The sequence below is a fragment of the Salmo trutta genome, chromosome 3 (assembly GCF_901001165.1).
Source record: "Salmo trutta chromosome 3, fSalTru1.1, whole genome shotgun sequence".
Classification (NCBI taxonomy): domain Eukaryota; kingdom Metazoa; phylum Chordata; class Actinopteri; order Salmoniformes; family Salmonidae; genus Salmo; species Salmo trutta.
The window spans coordinates 5,822,798-5,840,945 of NC_042959.1; the positions used below are offsets into that span (position 1 = coordinate 5,822,798).

At 46.5% G+C, this 18,148-nt stretch overlaps 1 protein-coding gene across 3 annotated transcripts in view; it reads left to right on the forward strand.

The window, feature by feature from the left end:
* Positions 1-18,148, forward strand: part of LOC115166856 (probable E3 ubiquitin-protein ligase MID2) — a 264,554-nt gene that overhangs the window by 208,339 nt on the left and 38,067 nt on the right. For all 3 annotated transcript variants that reach the window (XM_029720754.1, XM_029720746.1, XM_029720763.1), the window contains one exon: positions 16,559-16,666. In XM_029720754.1, the coding sequence (XP_029576614.1) occupies positions 16,559-16,666 (108 nt within the window). The remainder of the gene's footprint in view (positions 1-16,558; positions 16,667-18,148) is intronic.

Here is an 18,148-nt window from a genome sequence, read left to right on the forward strand (position 1 = left end):
TCTGCAGTATTAAAGCTGATCTGCCCCCTAAAAATAAGGAGGATCCCAGCTGCTACAATAAAAGCGGAATAGTTTACCTGGGATTATTGAAAAACGATCCCGTCTCTATTTGTTATTCCACTGCATATGGACGACACAAATTTATCCCCTGTTCCTGTTCCTGCCTATTTGATAACGATAAATCTAAACTCATTTTACATATTAGTAAAGATAAGATTCAATTTGAGAATAGTCTGATGGGTGAAAATATGATCACTTGATGAGAGAACAGGGTTTGAAGCCCTGGTGCAAGGAACAGAGCGCAATATTTTTTGGCGGCTTTCTCACGTCATAAATAGCCTGTAGTGACATCATGCAGCCCATATGCTTTGATTTCTAACACATTATAAGGTTTGTATCATTCACAACTAAAGTTGCCAAGTAACTGTAAATCTAGTGTATAGGACCTGTTGTAAATGATCCCTGTTACGCTTAGCCAACATAGCACTCGCTCCAGAATGGGAGAAATACATTCAAATATATTCCTCTTACTATAAAATCATATAAAATCAAATAATGGCACGGGACTTATAAACATATCTAGTCTGCTAAATGAACAAGCCTACAGCCTATGGCATGGAGCATAGCCAGATAACATACAGTACGCCAATTTCATATCCTGTTCTTCTGAAATCAAATGTATTAATTTCATTATGTTTCTTTAGACCTGCCTAAAATAAATAATGGATTTACTGTGAAGGTGTATATTAAATTGATTTATTGGAGTTTTTTAAATTTAGATGTTTCAAAGGCGCACACCAGCGGCTTGTATGTGTGGAGACCTGAAGATGCTAAAAGTGTTTATGTTAATTAACGGTCAATTAACATGAGACCGGTAATTAACCGTCTGAGAAAATGTTATGACCTCTACAGCCTTAGGTGAGTCAGTTCTCAGTCAGATCTGTCAACAGGTGGAGGTGAGTCAGTTCTCAGTCAGATCTGTCAACAGGTGGAGGTGAGTCAGTTCTCAGTCAGATCTGTCAACAGGTGGAGGTGAGTCAGTTCTCAGTCAGATCTGTCAACAGGTGGAGGTGAGTCAGTTCTCATCCAGATCTGTCAACAGGTGGAGGTGAGTCAGTTCTCAGTCAGATCTGTCAACAGGTGGAGGTGAGTCAGTTCTCAGTCAGATCTGTCAACAGGTGGAGGTGAGTCAGTTCTCATCCAGATCTGTCAACAGGTGGAGGTGAGTCAGTTCTCAGTCAGATCTGTCAACAGGTGGAGGTGAGTCAGTTCTCAGTCAGATCTGTCAACAGGTGGAGGTGAGTCAGTTCTCAGTCAGATCTGTCAACAGGTGGAGGTGAGTCAGTTCTCATCTAGATCTGTCAACAGGTGGAGGTGAGTCAGTTCTCATCCAGATCTGTCAACAGGTGGAGGTGAGTCAGTTCTCAGTCAGATCAAATTAAATCAAATGTATTTATAAAGCCCTTCTTACATCAGCTGATATCTCAAAGTGCTGTACAGAAACCCAGCCTAAAACCCCAAACAGCAAGTAATGCTGGTGTAGAAGCACGGTGGCTAGGAAAAACTCCCTAGAAAGGCCAAAACCTAGGAAGAAACCTAGAGAGGAACCAGGCTAGGAGGGGTGGCCAGTCCTCTTCTGGCTGTGCCGGGTGGAGATTATAACAGAACATGGCCAAGATGTTCAAATGTTCATAAATGACCAGCATGGTCAAATAATAATAATCACAGTAGTTGTCGAGGGTGCAACAAGTCAGCACCTCAAGAGTAAATGTCAGTTGGCTTTTCATAGCCGATCATTGAGAGTATCTCTACCGCTCCTGCTGTCTCTAGAGAGTTGAAAACAGCAGGTCTGGGACAGGTAGCACGTCCGGTGAACAGGTCAGGGTTCCATAGCCGCAGGCAGAACAGATGAAACTGGAGCAGCAGCACGGCCAGGTGGACTGGGGACAGCAAGGAGTCATCATGCCAGGTAGTCCTGAGGCATGGTCCTAGGGCTCAGGTCCTCCGAGAGAGAAAGAAAGAAAGAAAGAAAGAAAGAAAGAAAGAAAGAAAGAAAGAAAGAAAGAGAGAAAGAGAGAATTAGAGAGAGCATACTTAAATTCACACAGGACACCGGATAAGACAGGAGAAATACTCCAGATATAACAGACTGACCCTAGCCTCCCGGCACAAACTACTGCAGCATAAATACTGGAGGCTGAGAAGGGAGGGGTCAGGAGACACTGTGGCCCCATCCGATGATACCCCCGGACAGGGCCAAACAGGCAGGATATAACCCCACCCACTTTGCCAAAGCACAGCTCCCACACCACTAGAGGGATATCTTCAACCACCAATTTACCATCCTGAGACAAGGCCGAGTATAGCCCACAAAGATCTCTGCCACGGCACAACCCAAGGGGGGGCGCCAACCCAGACAGGAAGACCATGTCAGTGACTCAACCCACTCAAGTGACGCACCCCTCCTAGGGACGGCATGGAAGAACACCAGTAAGCCAGTGACTCAGCCCCTGTAATAGGGTTAGAGGCAGAGAATCCCAGTGGAGAGAGGGGAACCGGCCAGGCAGAGACAGCAAGGGCGGTTCGTTGCTCCAGAGCCTTTCCGTTCACCTTCACACTCCTGGGCCAGACTATACTTAATCATAGGACCTACTGAAGAGATGAGTCTTCAGTAAAGACTTAAATGTTGAGACCGAGTCTGCGTCTCTCACATGGGTAGGCAGACCATTCCATAAAAATTGAGCTCTATAGGAGAAAGCCCTGCCTCCAGCTGTTTGCTTATAAATTCTAGGGACAGTTAGGAGGCCTGCGTCTTGTGACCGTAGCGTACGTGTAGGTATGTACGGCAGGACCAAATCGGAAAGATGGGTAGGAGCAAGCCCATGTAATGCTTTGTAGGTTAGCAGTAAAACCTTGAAATCAGCCCTTGCTCTGCAGATCTGTCAACAGGTGGAGGTGAGTCAGTTCTCATCCAGATCTGTCAACAGGTGGAGGTGAGTCAGTTCTCAGTCAGATCTGTCAACAGGTGGAGGTGAGTCAGTTCTCATCCAGATCTGTCAACAGGTGGAGGTGAGTCAGTCTCATCCAGATCTGTCAACAGGTGGAGGTGAGTCAGTTCTCAGTCAGATCTGTCAACAGGTAGAGGTGAGTCAGTTCTCAGTCCGATCTGTCAACAGGTGGAAGTGAGTCAGTTCTCCATCATATCTGTCAACAGGTAGAGGTGAGTCAGATCTGTCAACAGGTGGAGGTGAGTCAGTTCTCATCATATCTGTCAACAGGTAGAGGTGAGTCAGATCTGTCAACAGGTGGAGGTGAGTCAGTTCTCCATCATATCTGTCAACAGGTGGAGGTGAGTCAGATCTGTCAACAGGTGGAGGTGAGTCAGTTCTCATCTAGATCTGTCAACAGGTGGAGGTGAGTCAGTTCTCATCTAGATTTGTCAACAGGTGGAGGTGAGTCAGTTCTCATCCAGATCTGTCAACAGGTGGAGGTGAGTCAGTTCTCAGTCAGATCTGTCAAAAGGTGGAGGTGAGTCAGTTCTCATCTAGATCTGTCAACAGGTGGAGGTGAGTCAGTTCTCATCTAGATCTGTCAACAGGTGGAGGTGAGTCAGTTCTGTCAACAGGTGGAGGTGAGTCATATCTGTCAACAGGTAGAGGTGAGTCATATCTGTCAACAGGTAGAGGTGAGTCATATCTGTCAACAGGTGGAGGTGAGTCAGATTTGTCAACAGGTAGAGGTGAGTCAGTTCTCATCCAGATCTGTCAACAGGTGGAGGTGAGTCAGTTCTCATCCAGATCTGTCAAAAGGTGGAGGTGAGTCAGTTCTCATCTAGATCTGTCAACAGGTGGAGGTGAGTCAGTTCTCATCTAGATCTGTCAACAGGTGGAGGTGAGTCAGTTCTCAGTCAGATCTGTCAAAAGGTAGAGGTGAGTCAAATTCCAGTCAGATTCCACTTTATATCAGGCTGGCACATTCTAGTCAGATTCCACTGTTAGATCAGGCTGGCACATTCTAGTCAGATTCCACTGTTAGATCAGGCTGGCACATTCCAGTCAGATTCCACTGTTAGATCAGGCTGGCATTTAAATGATGTAATAATGACAGTTTCACGTCACAGATACTGCTGGTAGGCATCTGAATGCAATGCATTATGGGGAATCCTCCAACTGGGAAACAGTATTGAACTTTGGTGTACCTGCAGATCTCTCTGTTAAGTGTATACTATGGTGGTAAATCTGTAATCAACAGCCAGAGTCAGAGAGACAGGAGTGAGTAAATACTGATGACTAAAGTCAAATGGTGTCCATGAGAGAACAACCCTCCATTTTACATTAGACAGAAGCTCAATTTACAATTCTCTATCTCTGCACGGGTTCAACCAGTGAGGAGGGACGGTGTCAGGCTGAGCATCAAGGATAGAGCCAGCCAAGGCCACGGTGTGTGTGTGTGTGTGTGTGTGTGTGTGTGTGTGTGTCCAGCACTGAGGGAACTGAGCTGTATAATCAATAGAGGGATATTGGTCAGTTAACGACATCTCTGATTGGTGATAGGGTCAGCTGTACAGAGATATAGTTCACTAGTCAGACGGTGACAGGGTCAGATATACAGAGATATAGTTCACTAGTCAGACGGTGACAGGGTCAGATATACAGAGATATAGTTCACTAGTCAGACGGTGACAGGGTCAGATATACAGAGATATAGTTCACTAGTCAGACGGTGACAGGGTCAGATATACAGAGATATAGTTCACTAGTGTGTATCCCTTTAATGCTGTCACTATGGATACATCCATATGGAAACCTATTCCCTATATAGTGCGCTACTTTTGAAAAAGGCCTAAAGTAGTGTACTATATATGGAATAGGGTGCCATTTGGGGCAGATCCCCATATCATCACCCCCTGCCATCCCTCAGCCCTGTGTGACAGTAATGGCCGACTGGAATTGAACGCTGGTTTAATGCTCTCCATCCCTCAGCCCTGTGTGACAGTAATGGCTGACTGAGGTGGAACGCTGGTTTAATACTCTCCATCCCTCAGCCCTGTGTGACAGTAATGGCTGACTGAGGTGGAACGCTGGTTTAATACTCTCCATCCCTCAGCCCTGTGTGACAGTAATGGCCGACAGGTGGAACGCTGGTTTAATTGTCTCCATCCCTCAGCCCTTTGTGACAGTAATGGCTGACTGAGGTGGAACGCTGGTTTAATACTCTCCATCCCTCAGCCCTGTGTGACAGTAATGGCCGACAGGTGGAACGCTGGTTTAATGCTCTCCATCCCTCAGCCCTGTGTGACAGTAATGGCTGACTGAGGTGGAACACTGGTTTAATGCTCTCCATCCCTCAGCCCTGTGTGACAATAATGGCCGACAGTTGGAACGCTGGTTTAATGCTCTCCATCCCTCTCAACACTATTCATCCTTTATTAAACAGTAAACTCTATGTGAGACCCAATGGCACCATATTCCCTATTTTGTGCGCTGACCAGGGTCCATAGTGCACTGTATAGTGAATAGGGTCCCATTTGGGACGCATTCTCTATTTCCCATTAGTCTGGTCCCGGAGAACCACAGTGTAACTAACTATTCATTCAGACCATCAGATTAAGTGATCTCTGTGTTATTCATCAACTCCTGAGGAGAGGAAAGTGTTCCAAAAAGTGTTTGTCTTCCTCCCTTTCCTCTGTCTCCCAACTGTTGTCGTCCTCATCTGCCTGCGTACTGATACGGCTCAGCAACAATCTGTTCCTCTTCTATTCATAATAAATGATTTAGCTATGCGACTAACTTGGCCATCAAGAGAACTTGCCCCGTGTTAAAACAAACTGTTAAAAGCTCATTTAAAAAAATAAAATGGATTTACTTATGGATGCTATTCTCTGGTGTGAGGTTTGTGTGAAAGGCTTGGTTATTCTGAAGACAAGCATAGTATACCTTATGTGAGGTAATGCTAATGTACTATGCTAATGGTATTCAGGCCTACTGTGTGTGTGTGTGTGTGTGTGTGTGTGTGTGTGTGTGTGTGTGTGTGTGTGTGTGTGTGTGTGTGTGTGTGTGTGTGTGTGTGTGTGTGTGTGTGTGTGTGTGTTTCTTCCCAGAAGCCTCCCTGCTAGGAGGAGATGGAAGAGTTCTTTATCTCTGTTCTGTAACACTTCAGGGAGAAAAGAGGGAGAAACACAGCTCACTAATAATGCATCACAACAACAGAGGACTGACTGGCTGCATGGGGCTCTATACAGTTCTGGTGTGACCTGGATTTTACTGTTGTTGCTGCATTGCATACACTTATCTCTCTCCAAGATGATATGATCAAAAAGAGGACTGTGAATCTGCCGGTGGGTTCTGTAGTGGTGGCATAGCAACACTGCCTTCAGCTGTATCTCTCCTTTTAGAGTTTGACAGATACCCTCATTTATAAACTGATAATTGTTTTTTTCTCCTGGGATGTTTATTTTTCTCTATTGTTTCTTTGACAATAGTTTGAATGTATGTTGGTTTTTGCCTGTGTGTTAGATTGTGTTGACAGTATAATCGACTTGGTGATGTGTTACAGTAGGCAGAGTGTAGCACTTAGTTGAAACATATGCCAAAGCCATCCATATTTTAACAGATCTCAATGGTCTTTTTTGCTGGGGAGTGCAGGACAGGACAGGGAGGTCCCTAGTGACTTGTGGACGTGCACTTAGACACTTCCTGCTTTTTGAATCCTGTTTAATCTGTCAGACTGGAGGAGAGACCAGCACTAATCACTGCTGTGACAAACAACAGTCTCTCACCATGAATCCTGTTTAATCTGTCAGGCTGGAGGAGAGACCAGCACTAATCACTGCTGTGACAAACAACAGCCTCTCACCATGAATCCTGTTTAATCTGTCAGGCTGGAGGAGAGACCAGCACTAATCACTGCTGTGACAAACAACAGCCTCTCACCATGAATCCTGTTTAATCTGTCAGACTGGAGGAGAGACCAGCACTAATTACTGCTGTGACAAACAACAGCCTCTCACCATGAATCCTGTTTAATCTGTCAGGCTGGAGGAGAGACCAGCACTAATCACTGCTGTGACAAACAACAGCCTCTCACCATGAATCCTGTTTAATCTGTCAGACTGGAGGAGAGACCAGCACTAATCACTGCTGTGACAAACAACAGCCTCTCACCATGAATCCTGTTTAATCTGTCAGACTGGAGGAGAGACCAGCACTAATTACTGCTGTGACAAACAACAGCCTCTCACCATGAATCCTGTTTAATCTGTCAGGCTGGAGGAGAGACCAGCACTAATCACTGCTGTGACAAACAACAGCCTCTCACCATGAATCCTGTTTAATCTGTCAGGCTGGAGGAGAGACCAGCACTAATCACTGCTGTGACAAACAACAGCCTCTCACCATGAATCCTGTTTAATCTGTCAGGCTGGAGGAGAGACCAGCACTAATTACTGCTGTGACAAACAACAGCCTCTCACCAACACTTCTTCGCTCCTCTCTGCACCGTTCTGCTCACTTTAAAGGCCCAACTAAACAAAACGGAAGCTTATTTTCTTGCTATAAATCAATGGGTATACATCATTCATTTAAATGATCAAGAACGGTTTAAATATCACAGAGTGGGCCTTTAAAAGAACCAAGGCCCTCACTGTTATCTGGGGCTCCTTGCTGTTTTCTGCTCTCTTTCACCTTTTACACAGGTGAAGTCGGTAGTTTACATACACCTTAGCCAAATACATTTAAACTCAGTTTTTCTCAATTCCTGACATTTAATCCCAGTAAAGATTCCCTGTCTTAGGTCAGTTAGGATCACCACTTTTATTTTAAGAATGTGAAATGTCAGAATAATAGTAGAGAGAATGATTTATTTCAGCATTTATTTCTTTCATCACATTCCCAGTGGGTCAGAAGTTTACATACACTCAATTAGTATTTGGTAGCATTGCCTTCAAATTGTTTAACTTGGGTCAAACATTTTCGGGTAGCCTTCCACAAGCTTACCACAATAAGTTGGGTGAATTTTGGCTCATTCTGTAACGATTGTCGTCGGGAGACGAGGAAGCGGACCAAAACGCAGCTGGGAGCGAATACATGTTTATTCAACACACTAGAATTAAACATGTACACAAAATCAAGGAAAAACTGCCAATACGTTACGTGCTCAAATAACGAGACAACAACCCACAAACATCGTGGGGAAAAAGGAACTTAAATGTGATTCCCAATCAGACTTCACAAGCGACAGCTGTCTGATTGGGAAATCACCCCCGAGCCCAACATAGAAATAAAACACAAAGAAAGGCTATAACCAAAACATAGAAAATAAACCATAGAAATACCACACCCTGACCAAAATAGCAGAGTTCACCTGGTCAGGGCGTGACAGTACCCCCCCTCCAACGGTGCGTACTCCCGGCGCACCAACCTAAAGTCTATTAGGGGGGGGACCCGGGTGGGCGCCTCACCCTCGGTGGAGGCTCTGGCCCCGGGCGTGTTTCTCCCCCTGCCTCCACCCTAGCCCTACCCCTCTGGCCCGGACTGGACCACGGTGGAGCGGCATGCTCAGGCTCCGGAGCGGAGCCGCCGACCGGAACAAGACTGGTCACCGGTGGACCGGACACAGGCTGTGCCGGACTGTGGACACGCGCCGTGGGCCTAGTGCGGGGAACAGGGACGGGCCGGACAGGACCGGGGACACGCACCACCAACCTGGTGTGGGGAGCAGGGACGGGCCGGACTGGACTAGGGACACGCACCACTGGCTTGGTGCGGGGAGCAGGGACGGGCCGGACTGGACTGGGGACACGCACCGTGGGCTTGGTGCGAGGAGCAGGGACGGGTCGGGCCGGACTGTGGACACGCACCGTAGCCTTGGTGCGGCGAACAGGGATGGGCCGGACAGGACTGGGGACACGCACCACTGGCTTGGTGCAGGGAGCAGGGACGGGCCGGACTGGACTGGGAACACGCACCACTGGCTTGGTGCGGGGAGCATGGATGGGCCGGACAGGACTGGGGACACGCACCACTGGCTTGGTGCGGGGAGCAGGGATGGGCCGGACAGGACTGGGGACACGCACCACTAACCTGGTGCGGGGAGCAGGAACGGGCTGGACAGGACTGTGGACACGCACCGTGGGCTTGGTGCGGGGAACAGGGACGGGCCAGACAGGACTGTGAACACGTACTGGTGACCTGAAGCGTGGAGCCGGTTTAGCCACTCGTCCTGGCTGGATGCCCATCCTAGCACGGCATGTGCTGGGCATGTCCACCGGACGCACTGGGCTGTGCGGGCGCACTGGCGACACAGCGCGCAACTCTGCATACCATGGCTTGGTGCGGGGAGCAGGGACGGGCCGGGCAGGACTGTGGACACGCACCGTGGGCTTGGTGCGGGGAACAGGAACGGGCCAGACAGGACTGTGAACACGCACTGGTGAACTGAAGCGTGGAGCCGGTTTAGCCACTCGTCCTGGCTGGATGCCCATCCTAGCACGGCATGTGCTGGGCATGTCCACCGGACGCACCGGGCTGTGCGGGCACACTGGCGACACAGCGCGCAACTCAGCATACCATGGCTCCTCCTCCAGATCTTCCCTCTGCAGGTCCTCAATCAACTGCCTCATCATCTCCGTCTCTTCCTCCGCCGTCATCCCCCACGAGAGCAGTGGTCTGGGCTCTTCCTCTGCCCTTCCGGACCACCCCATTAGCCCCCCCCAAAAAAATTATTGGGGCTGTTTTCCGGTCCTCCTCGACCGCCGCCTGCGACTCCGTCTACCGGCTGGCTTTTCCTCCTCGACCTGGGAATCCGTCCGCCAGGGTCCTCTCCCCGACATGATCTCCTCCCAGGTCCAGAACTCCTTCCCCTCGCGAGCCCATCTCTCGCGCTCCTTTTCCTCCCGCTGCTTGGTCCTGGTTCGGTGGGTTGTTCTGTAACGATTGTCGTCGGGAGACGAGGAAGCGGACCAAAACGCAGCTGGGAGCGAATACATGTTTATTCAACACACTAGAATTAAACATGTACACAAAATCAAGGAAAAACTGCCAATACGTTACGTGCTCAAATATCGAGACAACAACCCACAAACATCGTGGGGGAAAAGGAACTTAAATGTGATTCCCAATCAGACTTCACAAGCGACAGCTGTCTGATTGGGAAATCACCCCCGAGCCCAACATAGAAATAAAACACAAAGAAAGGCTATAACCAAAACATAGAAAATAAACCATAGAAATGCCACACCCTGACCAAAATAGCAGAGTTCACCTGGTCAGGGCGTGACACATTCCTCCTGGCAGAGCTGGTGTAACTGAGTCAGGTTTGTAGGCCTCCTTGCTCGCACACGCTTTTTCAGTTCTGCCCACAAGTGTTCTATGGGATTGAGGTCAGGGCTTTGTGATGGCCACTCCAATACCTTGACTTTGTTGTCCTTAAGCCATTTTGCCACAACTTTGGAAGTATGCTTGTAGTCATTGTCCATTTGGAAGACCCATTTGCGACCAAGCTTTAACTTCCTGACTGATGTCTTGAGATGTTGCTTCAATATATCCATATAATTTTTCTATCCTCATGATGCCATCTATTTTGTGAAGTGCACCAATCCCTCCTGCAGCAAAGCACCCCCACAACATGATGCTGCCACCCCCGTGCTTCACGGTTGGGATGGTGTTCTTCGGAATGCAAGCCTCCCCCTTTATCCTCCGAACATAACGATAGTCATTATAGCCGAACAGTTCTATTTTTGTTTCATCAGACCAGAGGACATTTTTCCAAAAAGTACGATCTTTGTTCCCATGTGCAGTTACAAACCATATTCAGACTTTTTTATGGCGGTTTCGGAGCAGTGGCTTCTTCCTTGTTGTACCTGTTTCCTCCAGCATCTTCACAAGGTCCTTTGCTGTTGTTCTGGGATTTATTTGCACTTTCGCACCAAAGTACGTTCATCTCTAGGAGACAGAACACGTCTACTTCCTGAGCGGTATGACAGCTGCGTGGTCCAATGGTGTTTATACTTGCGTACTATTGTTTGTACAGATAAACGTGGCACCTTCAGGCATTTGGAAATTGCTCCCAAGGATGAACCAGACTTTTTGAGGTCTACAAATTTTTTTCTGAGGTCTTGGCTGATTTATTTTGATTTTCCCATGATGTCAAGCAAAGAGGCACTGAGTTTGAAGGTAGGCCTTGCAATACATCCACAGGTACACTTCCAATTGACTCAAATGATGTCAATTAGCCTATCAGAAACTTCTAAAGCCATTTTCCAAGCTGTTTAAAGGCACAGGCAACTTAGTGTATGTAAACTTCTGATCCACTGGAATTGTGATACAGTGAATTAAAAGTGAAATAATCTGTAATCAATTGTTCAAAAACTGACTTGTGTCATGCACAAAGTAGATGTACTAACTTGCCAAAATTATGTCTCCCTGTGTGTGAGTAGATATCAGTGTTTTCAGTGAGACGTGGTGCTACTGCTGTTGAGGGTTTAATGAGGGAGTTGAGATCATGAATAAAACATGATACTCCCCAGCTAGTAACAATATGAGATCATGAATAAAACATGATACTCCCCAACTAGTAACTATATGAGATCAGACCCAGCTAGTAACTAAATGAGATCAGATCCCAGCTAGTAACTCTATGAGATCAGACCCAGCTAGTAACTATATGAGATCAGACCCTGCTAGTAACTCTATGAGATCAGACCCAGCTAGTAACTATATGAGATCAGACCCAGCTAGTAACTATATGAGATCAGACCCAGCTAGTAACTAAATGAGATCAGATCCCAGCTAGTAACTCTATGAGATCAGACCCAGCTAGTAACTCTATGAGATCAGACCCAGCTAGTAACTCTATGAGATCAGACCCAGCTAGTAACTATATGAGATCAGACCCAGCTAGTAACTATATGAGATCAGACCAAGCTAGTAACTATATGAGATCAGATCCCAGCTAGTAACTATATGAGATCAGGCCCAGCTAGTAACTATATGAGATCAGACCCAGCTAGTAACTATATGAGATCAGACCCAGCTAGTAACTATATGAGATCAGACCCAGCTAGTAACTATATGAGATCAGACCCAGCTAGTAACTATATGAGATCAGATCCCAGCTAGTAACTATATGAGATCAGACCCAGCTAGTAACTATATGAGATCAGACCCAGCTAGTACCAATATGAGATCAGACCCAGCTAGTAACTATATGAGATCAGACCCAGCTAGTAACTATATGAGATCAGATCCCAGCTAGTAACTCTATGAGATCAGACCCAGCTAGTAACTCTATGAGATCAGGCCCAGCTAGTAACTATATGAGATCAGACCCAGCTAGTAACTATATGAGATCAGACCCAGCTAGTAACTATATGAGATCAGATCCCAGCTAGTAACTCTATGAGATCAGACCCAGCTAGTAACTATATGAGATCAGACCCAGCTAGTAACTATATGAGATCAGACCCAGCTAGTAACTATATGAGATCAGACCCAGCTAGTAACTCTATGAGATCAGACCCAGCTAGTAACTCTATGAGATCAGACCCAGCTAGTAACTATATGAGATCAGACCCAGCTAGTAACTCTATGAGATCAGACCCAGCTAGTAACTATATGAGATCAGACCCAGCTAGTAACTATATGAGATCAGGCCCAGCTAGTAACTATATGAGATCAGGCCCAGCTAGTAACTATATGAGATCAGACCCAGCTAGTAACTATATGAGATCAGACCCAGCTAGTAACTATATGAGATCAGGCCCAGCTAGTAACTCTATGAGATCAGACCCAGCTAGTAACTATATGAGATCAGGCCCAGCTAGTAACTATATGAGATCAGACCCAGCTAGTAACTATATGAGATCAGACCCAGCTAGTAACTATATGAGATCAGACCCAGCTAGTAACTATATGAGATCAGACCCAGCTAGTAACTATATGAGATCAGACCCAGCTAGTAACTCTATGAGATCAGACCCAGCTAGTAACTACATGAGATATATGAGTATCATATATGTATATCATTCATTACCAGCATCGCTAGCTAGACATGTTCTTCCACCTCATTACTGTATAATAACTCTAGAATTGTCTTATGTTGTCTTTTTAATGTCCACGCCATCTCTCTCCATCTCTTTCTTATAAGAACCCTACCCAGTGCATTTCAGAAAATTGCTAGTGCATTTTAGCCAAGGGGGCCCAGGCTCCCTCGCTTGCCATTATGTGTCAGAACAGAGTAATACATCTCTCCAGTGAACGATAAAACATGAATCCACCCTAGGATTTAGTGGTATGGACCAAGTGGCCGGGCAGGTGGCTCAAGGAGCGTGTGTTTCAGGTGTCAGAGTGAATCATGTCTGGGAGGGGAAAGTCCTCCACTAGTGGTCAGAGTGAATCATGTCGGGGTTAGGGAAAGTCCTCCAGTAGAGGTCAGAGTGAATCATGTCGGGGTTAGGGTTAGGGAAAGTCCTCACCTAGAGGTCAGAGTGAATCATGTTGGGGTTAGGGTTAGGGTTAGGGAAAGTCCTCCAGTAGAGGTCAGAGTGAATCATGTCGGGGTTAGGGAAAGTCCTCCAGTAGAGGTCAGAGTGAATCATGTCCGGGTTAGGGTTAGGGAAATTCTTCACCTAGAGGTCAGAGTGAATCATGTCGTGGTTAGGGTTAGGGAAATTCCTCAGCTAGAGGTCAGAGTGAATCATGTCGGGGTTAGGGAAAGTCCTCACCTAGAGGTCAGAGTGAATCATGTCGGGGTTAGGGAAAGTCCTCACCTAGAGGTCAGAGTGAATCATGTCGTGGTTAGGGTTAGGGAAAGTCCTCCAGTAGAGGTCAGAGTGAATCATGTCGTGGTTAGGGTTAGGGAATGTCCTCCAGTAGGGGTCAGAGTGAATCATGTCGGGGTTAGGGTTAGGGAAAGTCCTCCAGTAGAGGTCAGAGTGAATCATGTCGGGGTTAGGGTTAGGGAAAGTCCTCACCTAGAGGTCAGAGTGAATCATGTTGGGGTTAGGGTTAGCGAAATTCCTCACCTAGAGGTCAGAGTGAATCATGTCAGGGTTAGGGTTAGGGAAAGTCCTCCAGTAGAGGTCAGAGTGAATCATGTTGGGGTTAGGGTTAGGGAAATTCCTCACCTAGAGGTCAGAGTGAATCATGTCAGGGTTAGGATTAGGGAAATTCCTCCAGTAGGGGTCAGAGTGAATCATGTCGGGGTTAGGGTTAGGGAAAGTCCTCCTGTAGGGGTCAGAGTGAATCATGTCGGGGTTAGGGTTAGGGAAAGTCCCCCAGTAGGGGTCAGAGTGAATCATGTCGGGGTTAGGGAAAGTCCTCCAGTAGGGGGCAGAGTGAATCATGTCGGGGTTAGGGTTAGGGAAAGTCCTCCAGTAGGGGTCAGAGTGAATCATGTCGGGGTTAGGGAAAGTCCTCCAGTAGAGGTCAGAGTGAATCATGTCGGGGTTAGGGAAAGTCCTCCAGTAGAGGTCAGAGTGAATCATGTCGGGGTTAGGGTTAGGGAAAGTCCTCCAGTAGAGGTCAGAGTGAATCATGTCGGGGTTAGGGTTAGGGAAAGTCCTCCAGTAGAGGTCAGAGTGAATCATGTCGGGGTTAGGGAAAGTCCTCCAGTAGGGGTCAGAGTGAATCATGTCGGGGTTAGGGTTAGGGAAAGTCCTCCAGTAGAGGTCAGAGTGAATCATGTCGGGGTTAGGGAAAGTCCTCCAGTAGAGATCAGAGTGAATCATGTCGGGGTTAGGGTTAGGGAAAGTCCTCCAGTAGAGGTCAGAGTGAATCATGTTGGGGTTAGGGTTAGGGAAATTCCTCACCTAGAGGTCAGAGTGAATCATGTCGGGGTTAGGGTTAGGGAAAGTCCTCCAGTAGAGGTCAGAGTGAATCATGTCGGGGTTAGGGTTAGGGAAAGTCCTCCAGTAGAGGTCAGAGTGAATCATGTCGGGGTTAGGGTTAGGGAAAGTCCTCCAGTAGAGGTCAGAGTGAATCATGTGGTATGGTTCCCCCTAGGTCAAAATAGCTGATATTTCAATGTCGCTTTGCAAAAAAATAAATATAAAGACATATATTTCTTCCAATGCCTACCTGCAGATCAGACAGACAGGGAAGATTTCAGAGGAGAAATGATCCCTGAGCATTCGGGCCAATATTACTGAGGATACCTAGTTCAGTGTTTCAGTGGGGTGTAGGCAGTGGGATGATGTATACCTGGTTCAGTGTTTCAGTGGGGTGTAGGCAGTGGGATGATATATACCTGGTTCAGTGTTTCGGTGGGGTGTAGGCAGTGGGATGATATATACCTGGTTCAGTGTTTCAGTGGGGTGTAGGCAGTGGGATGATGTATACCTGGTTCAGTGTTTCAGTGGGGTGTAGGCAGTGGGATGATGTATACCTGGTTCAGTGTTTCAGTGGGGTGTTGGCAGTGGGATGATATATACCTGGTTCAGTGTTTCAGTGGGGTGTTGGCAGTGGGATGATATATACCTGGTTCAGTGTTTCAGTGGGGTGTGTGTGTTGCTGAGCAGTAATCCACAGTGATGTTGGAGCAGTTCATTTATCCTTGTTAATTACCAACTGTTAAGAAGATGGTTCTTATGGACTTAATGAAGTTTGTGTGTATGTGTTGGCTCGTGTGTGTGTGTGTGTGTGTGTGTGTGTATGTGTGTGTGTGTGTGTGTGTGTGTGTGTGTGTGTGTGTGTGTGTGTGTGGTGTGTGTGTGTGTGTGTGTTGGCTCGTGGGTGTGTGTGGGTGTGTGGGTGTGTGGGTGTGTATGTGTTGGCTCGTGTGTGTGGGTGTGTATGTGTTGGCTCGTGTGTGTGTGTGTGTGTGTGTGTGTGTGTGTGTGTGTGTATGTGTTGGCTCGTGGGTGTGTGTGTGTGGGTGTGTGGGTGTGTATGTGTTGGCTCGTGTGTGTGTGTGTGTGTGTGTGTGTGTGTGTGTGTGTGTGTGTGTGTGTGTGTGTGTGTGTTGGCTCGTGGGTGTGTGTTGGCTCGTGGGTGTGTGTGGGTGTGTGTGTGTGTGTGTGTTGACTCGTGTGTATGTGTGTGTGTGTGTGTGTTGGCTCGTGTGTGTGTGTGTGTGTGTGTGTGTGTGTGTGTGTGTGTGTGTGTGATTAACGAAGTGGAAGTGGATCTAACTGCTGTAATGACCTTTGTGGAATGATGATCAGTGTTTGGGGGTGAACAGTTTGATAGAGTCACAACACTTGAAGTTCACAGAATATCACATTCTCATAATACATGATAATGTATTCTAATATTTATTTGTAATGTGCAATGATTCTGTCAAAAATAAATCATGTTCAGATCTGAACATGTGTTACCCGAACCACAGATGACAAATGAACTAGATACTGTACCTGAAGCTGGGAAGATGTCTCGGCTATCACAAAACAGTGTTGTTGATCTGAACTCTGTGTAAGTGTTTGTTTGGCCAGCATATTAAAGTCTACCTCAGGCGGACACAGCCGTTGACGAGGTCTCAGCTACAGTGTTGTTGTTGTTGTTTGAACCCTGTGTTAGTCTAAGTTTGGACACCGTATTAAAGTGTGCTCTGCTTCGGTCCCCAGGTGAACACAGCGATGCACGAGGCCAAGCTAGTGGAGGAGTGTGATGAACTTGTAGAGATCATACGCCAGAGGAAACAGATCATCGCTGTTAAGATCAAGGAGTCCAAGGTACAGTAGTCTTCTACACACTAACCCTTAATACTACACTGGACCCCTATGGTCCAAGGTACAGTAGTCTTCTACACACTAACCCTTAATACTACACTGGACCCTTATGGTTCAAGGGAGCGGTACTCCCTGGCTGCATCTCAAACCATACTCTTCCACTGGCTGCATCAGAAGTTACACCCTATTCCCTACAGAGGTCTTCAAAACGGGCAATTTGTTTACCATTTTCAAAGAGGTTTTTCGATAGAGAAAGTGAGTGGTGTCTCCAGTCTCTCCTACTACACACATTACAATGCTGGATCTGATGTGTGTGCCATCCTGTCTGAGTCACGGAGACGTTGTAGGTGGCAGTTAAAACACTGCATTCACAACGTGTCACTACAACTGCCACAGCGAGCGAGGGAATAGAAAAGAAAGACATAGAGGGGACTTGTCACATAACCTGTCACGACACTCCATGAGTGACATCAGAAGAACGGAAGTATCGGATTGCGAGGTGTTGTCTGAGGTTTCCGAAAGAATAATAATAACAACAACAACAAAAAAATGCGTGGTCTGCGTATTTCTTGAGAACATAACTTTTCTCTTTGTCGCAACTGTGAGTTTTTAGTAGTGAAAGATCTCGATGGCGCAGTTCAGTTCGAGGGTTCTCAAACTCTTTTTGACCCACGTCCCCCAGTTTGATATCTGAAAATTCTTACGACCCCACCCATGTGAAAAAAATTTAATTAATGTAATTAACAGCCAATGTGTACTTTTATATTTGGGGCTATGACAGTCAACTGAAAACCATTCTTAACAGTATTTCTGATTGTCTCCTCAACTCACCATCACATACTGGTAATGTGGGACGATGACAGCCAATTGATAATGAGTCTGGCATAATGAGTACGTTTACATGCACACTAAATAATTCAATATTAAACTGATTATGGCTGATGGTCGAGTATGACGTTGGTCATGTAAACACCTTACTCTGCTTATCTTAAATCGGTGTGAGGTCATAATCGAGGTCAGCATACACCGTTTAAAACACCTGGTTTTCTGAGAAATCTTTAGAATTATAAAGGAAACGGCTTCATTAGTAAACGGATTAATTGGAGTCCATGTATATGATCTGCTCATGTGTCAGCAGCGGGTTAGGGACATTTTTCTTCTTGCAAAGTATGTAACGTTTTAAACAAACTATTACATTAACCTGACTATCCACAACCAATGTATCTTATCTCACCACCACTAATGAGATGGGTGTGACTTCTCAAAGTCAGGGGGCGTGGTCGACAGGGCGCACCTCATCTCTGCTGTCACATCCTACCTGGATCGATATTTGGTTGTAGCCCTTTCCTGCAGTCAATGAGCAAAAACGCCCTCTTTGGCCTCATTGGTGGAATGTTATTCATATTTTTTATTAACAAAAACAATGTTTCTATGTCAAACAGTTTTGTTATATTTATTTAACTTGGCAAGTCAGTTAAGAACAAA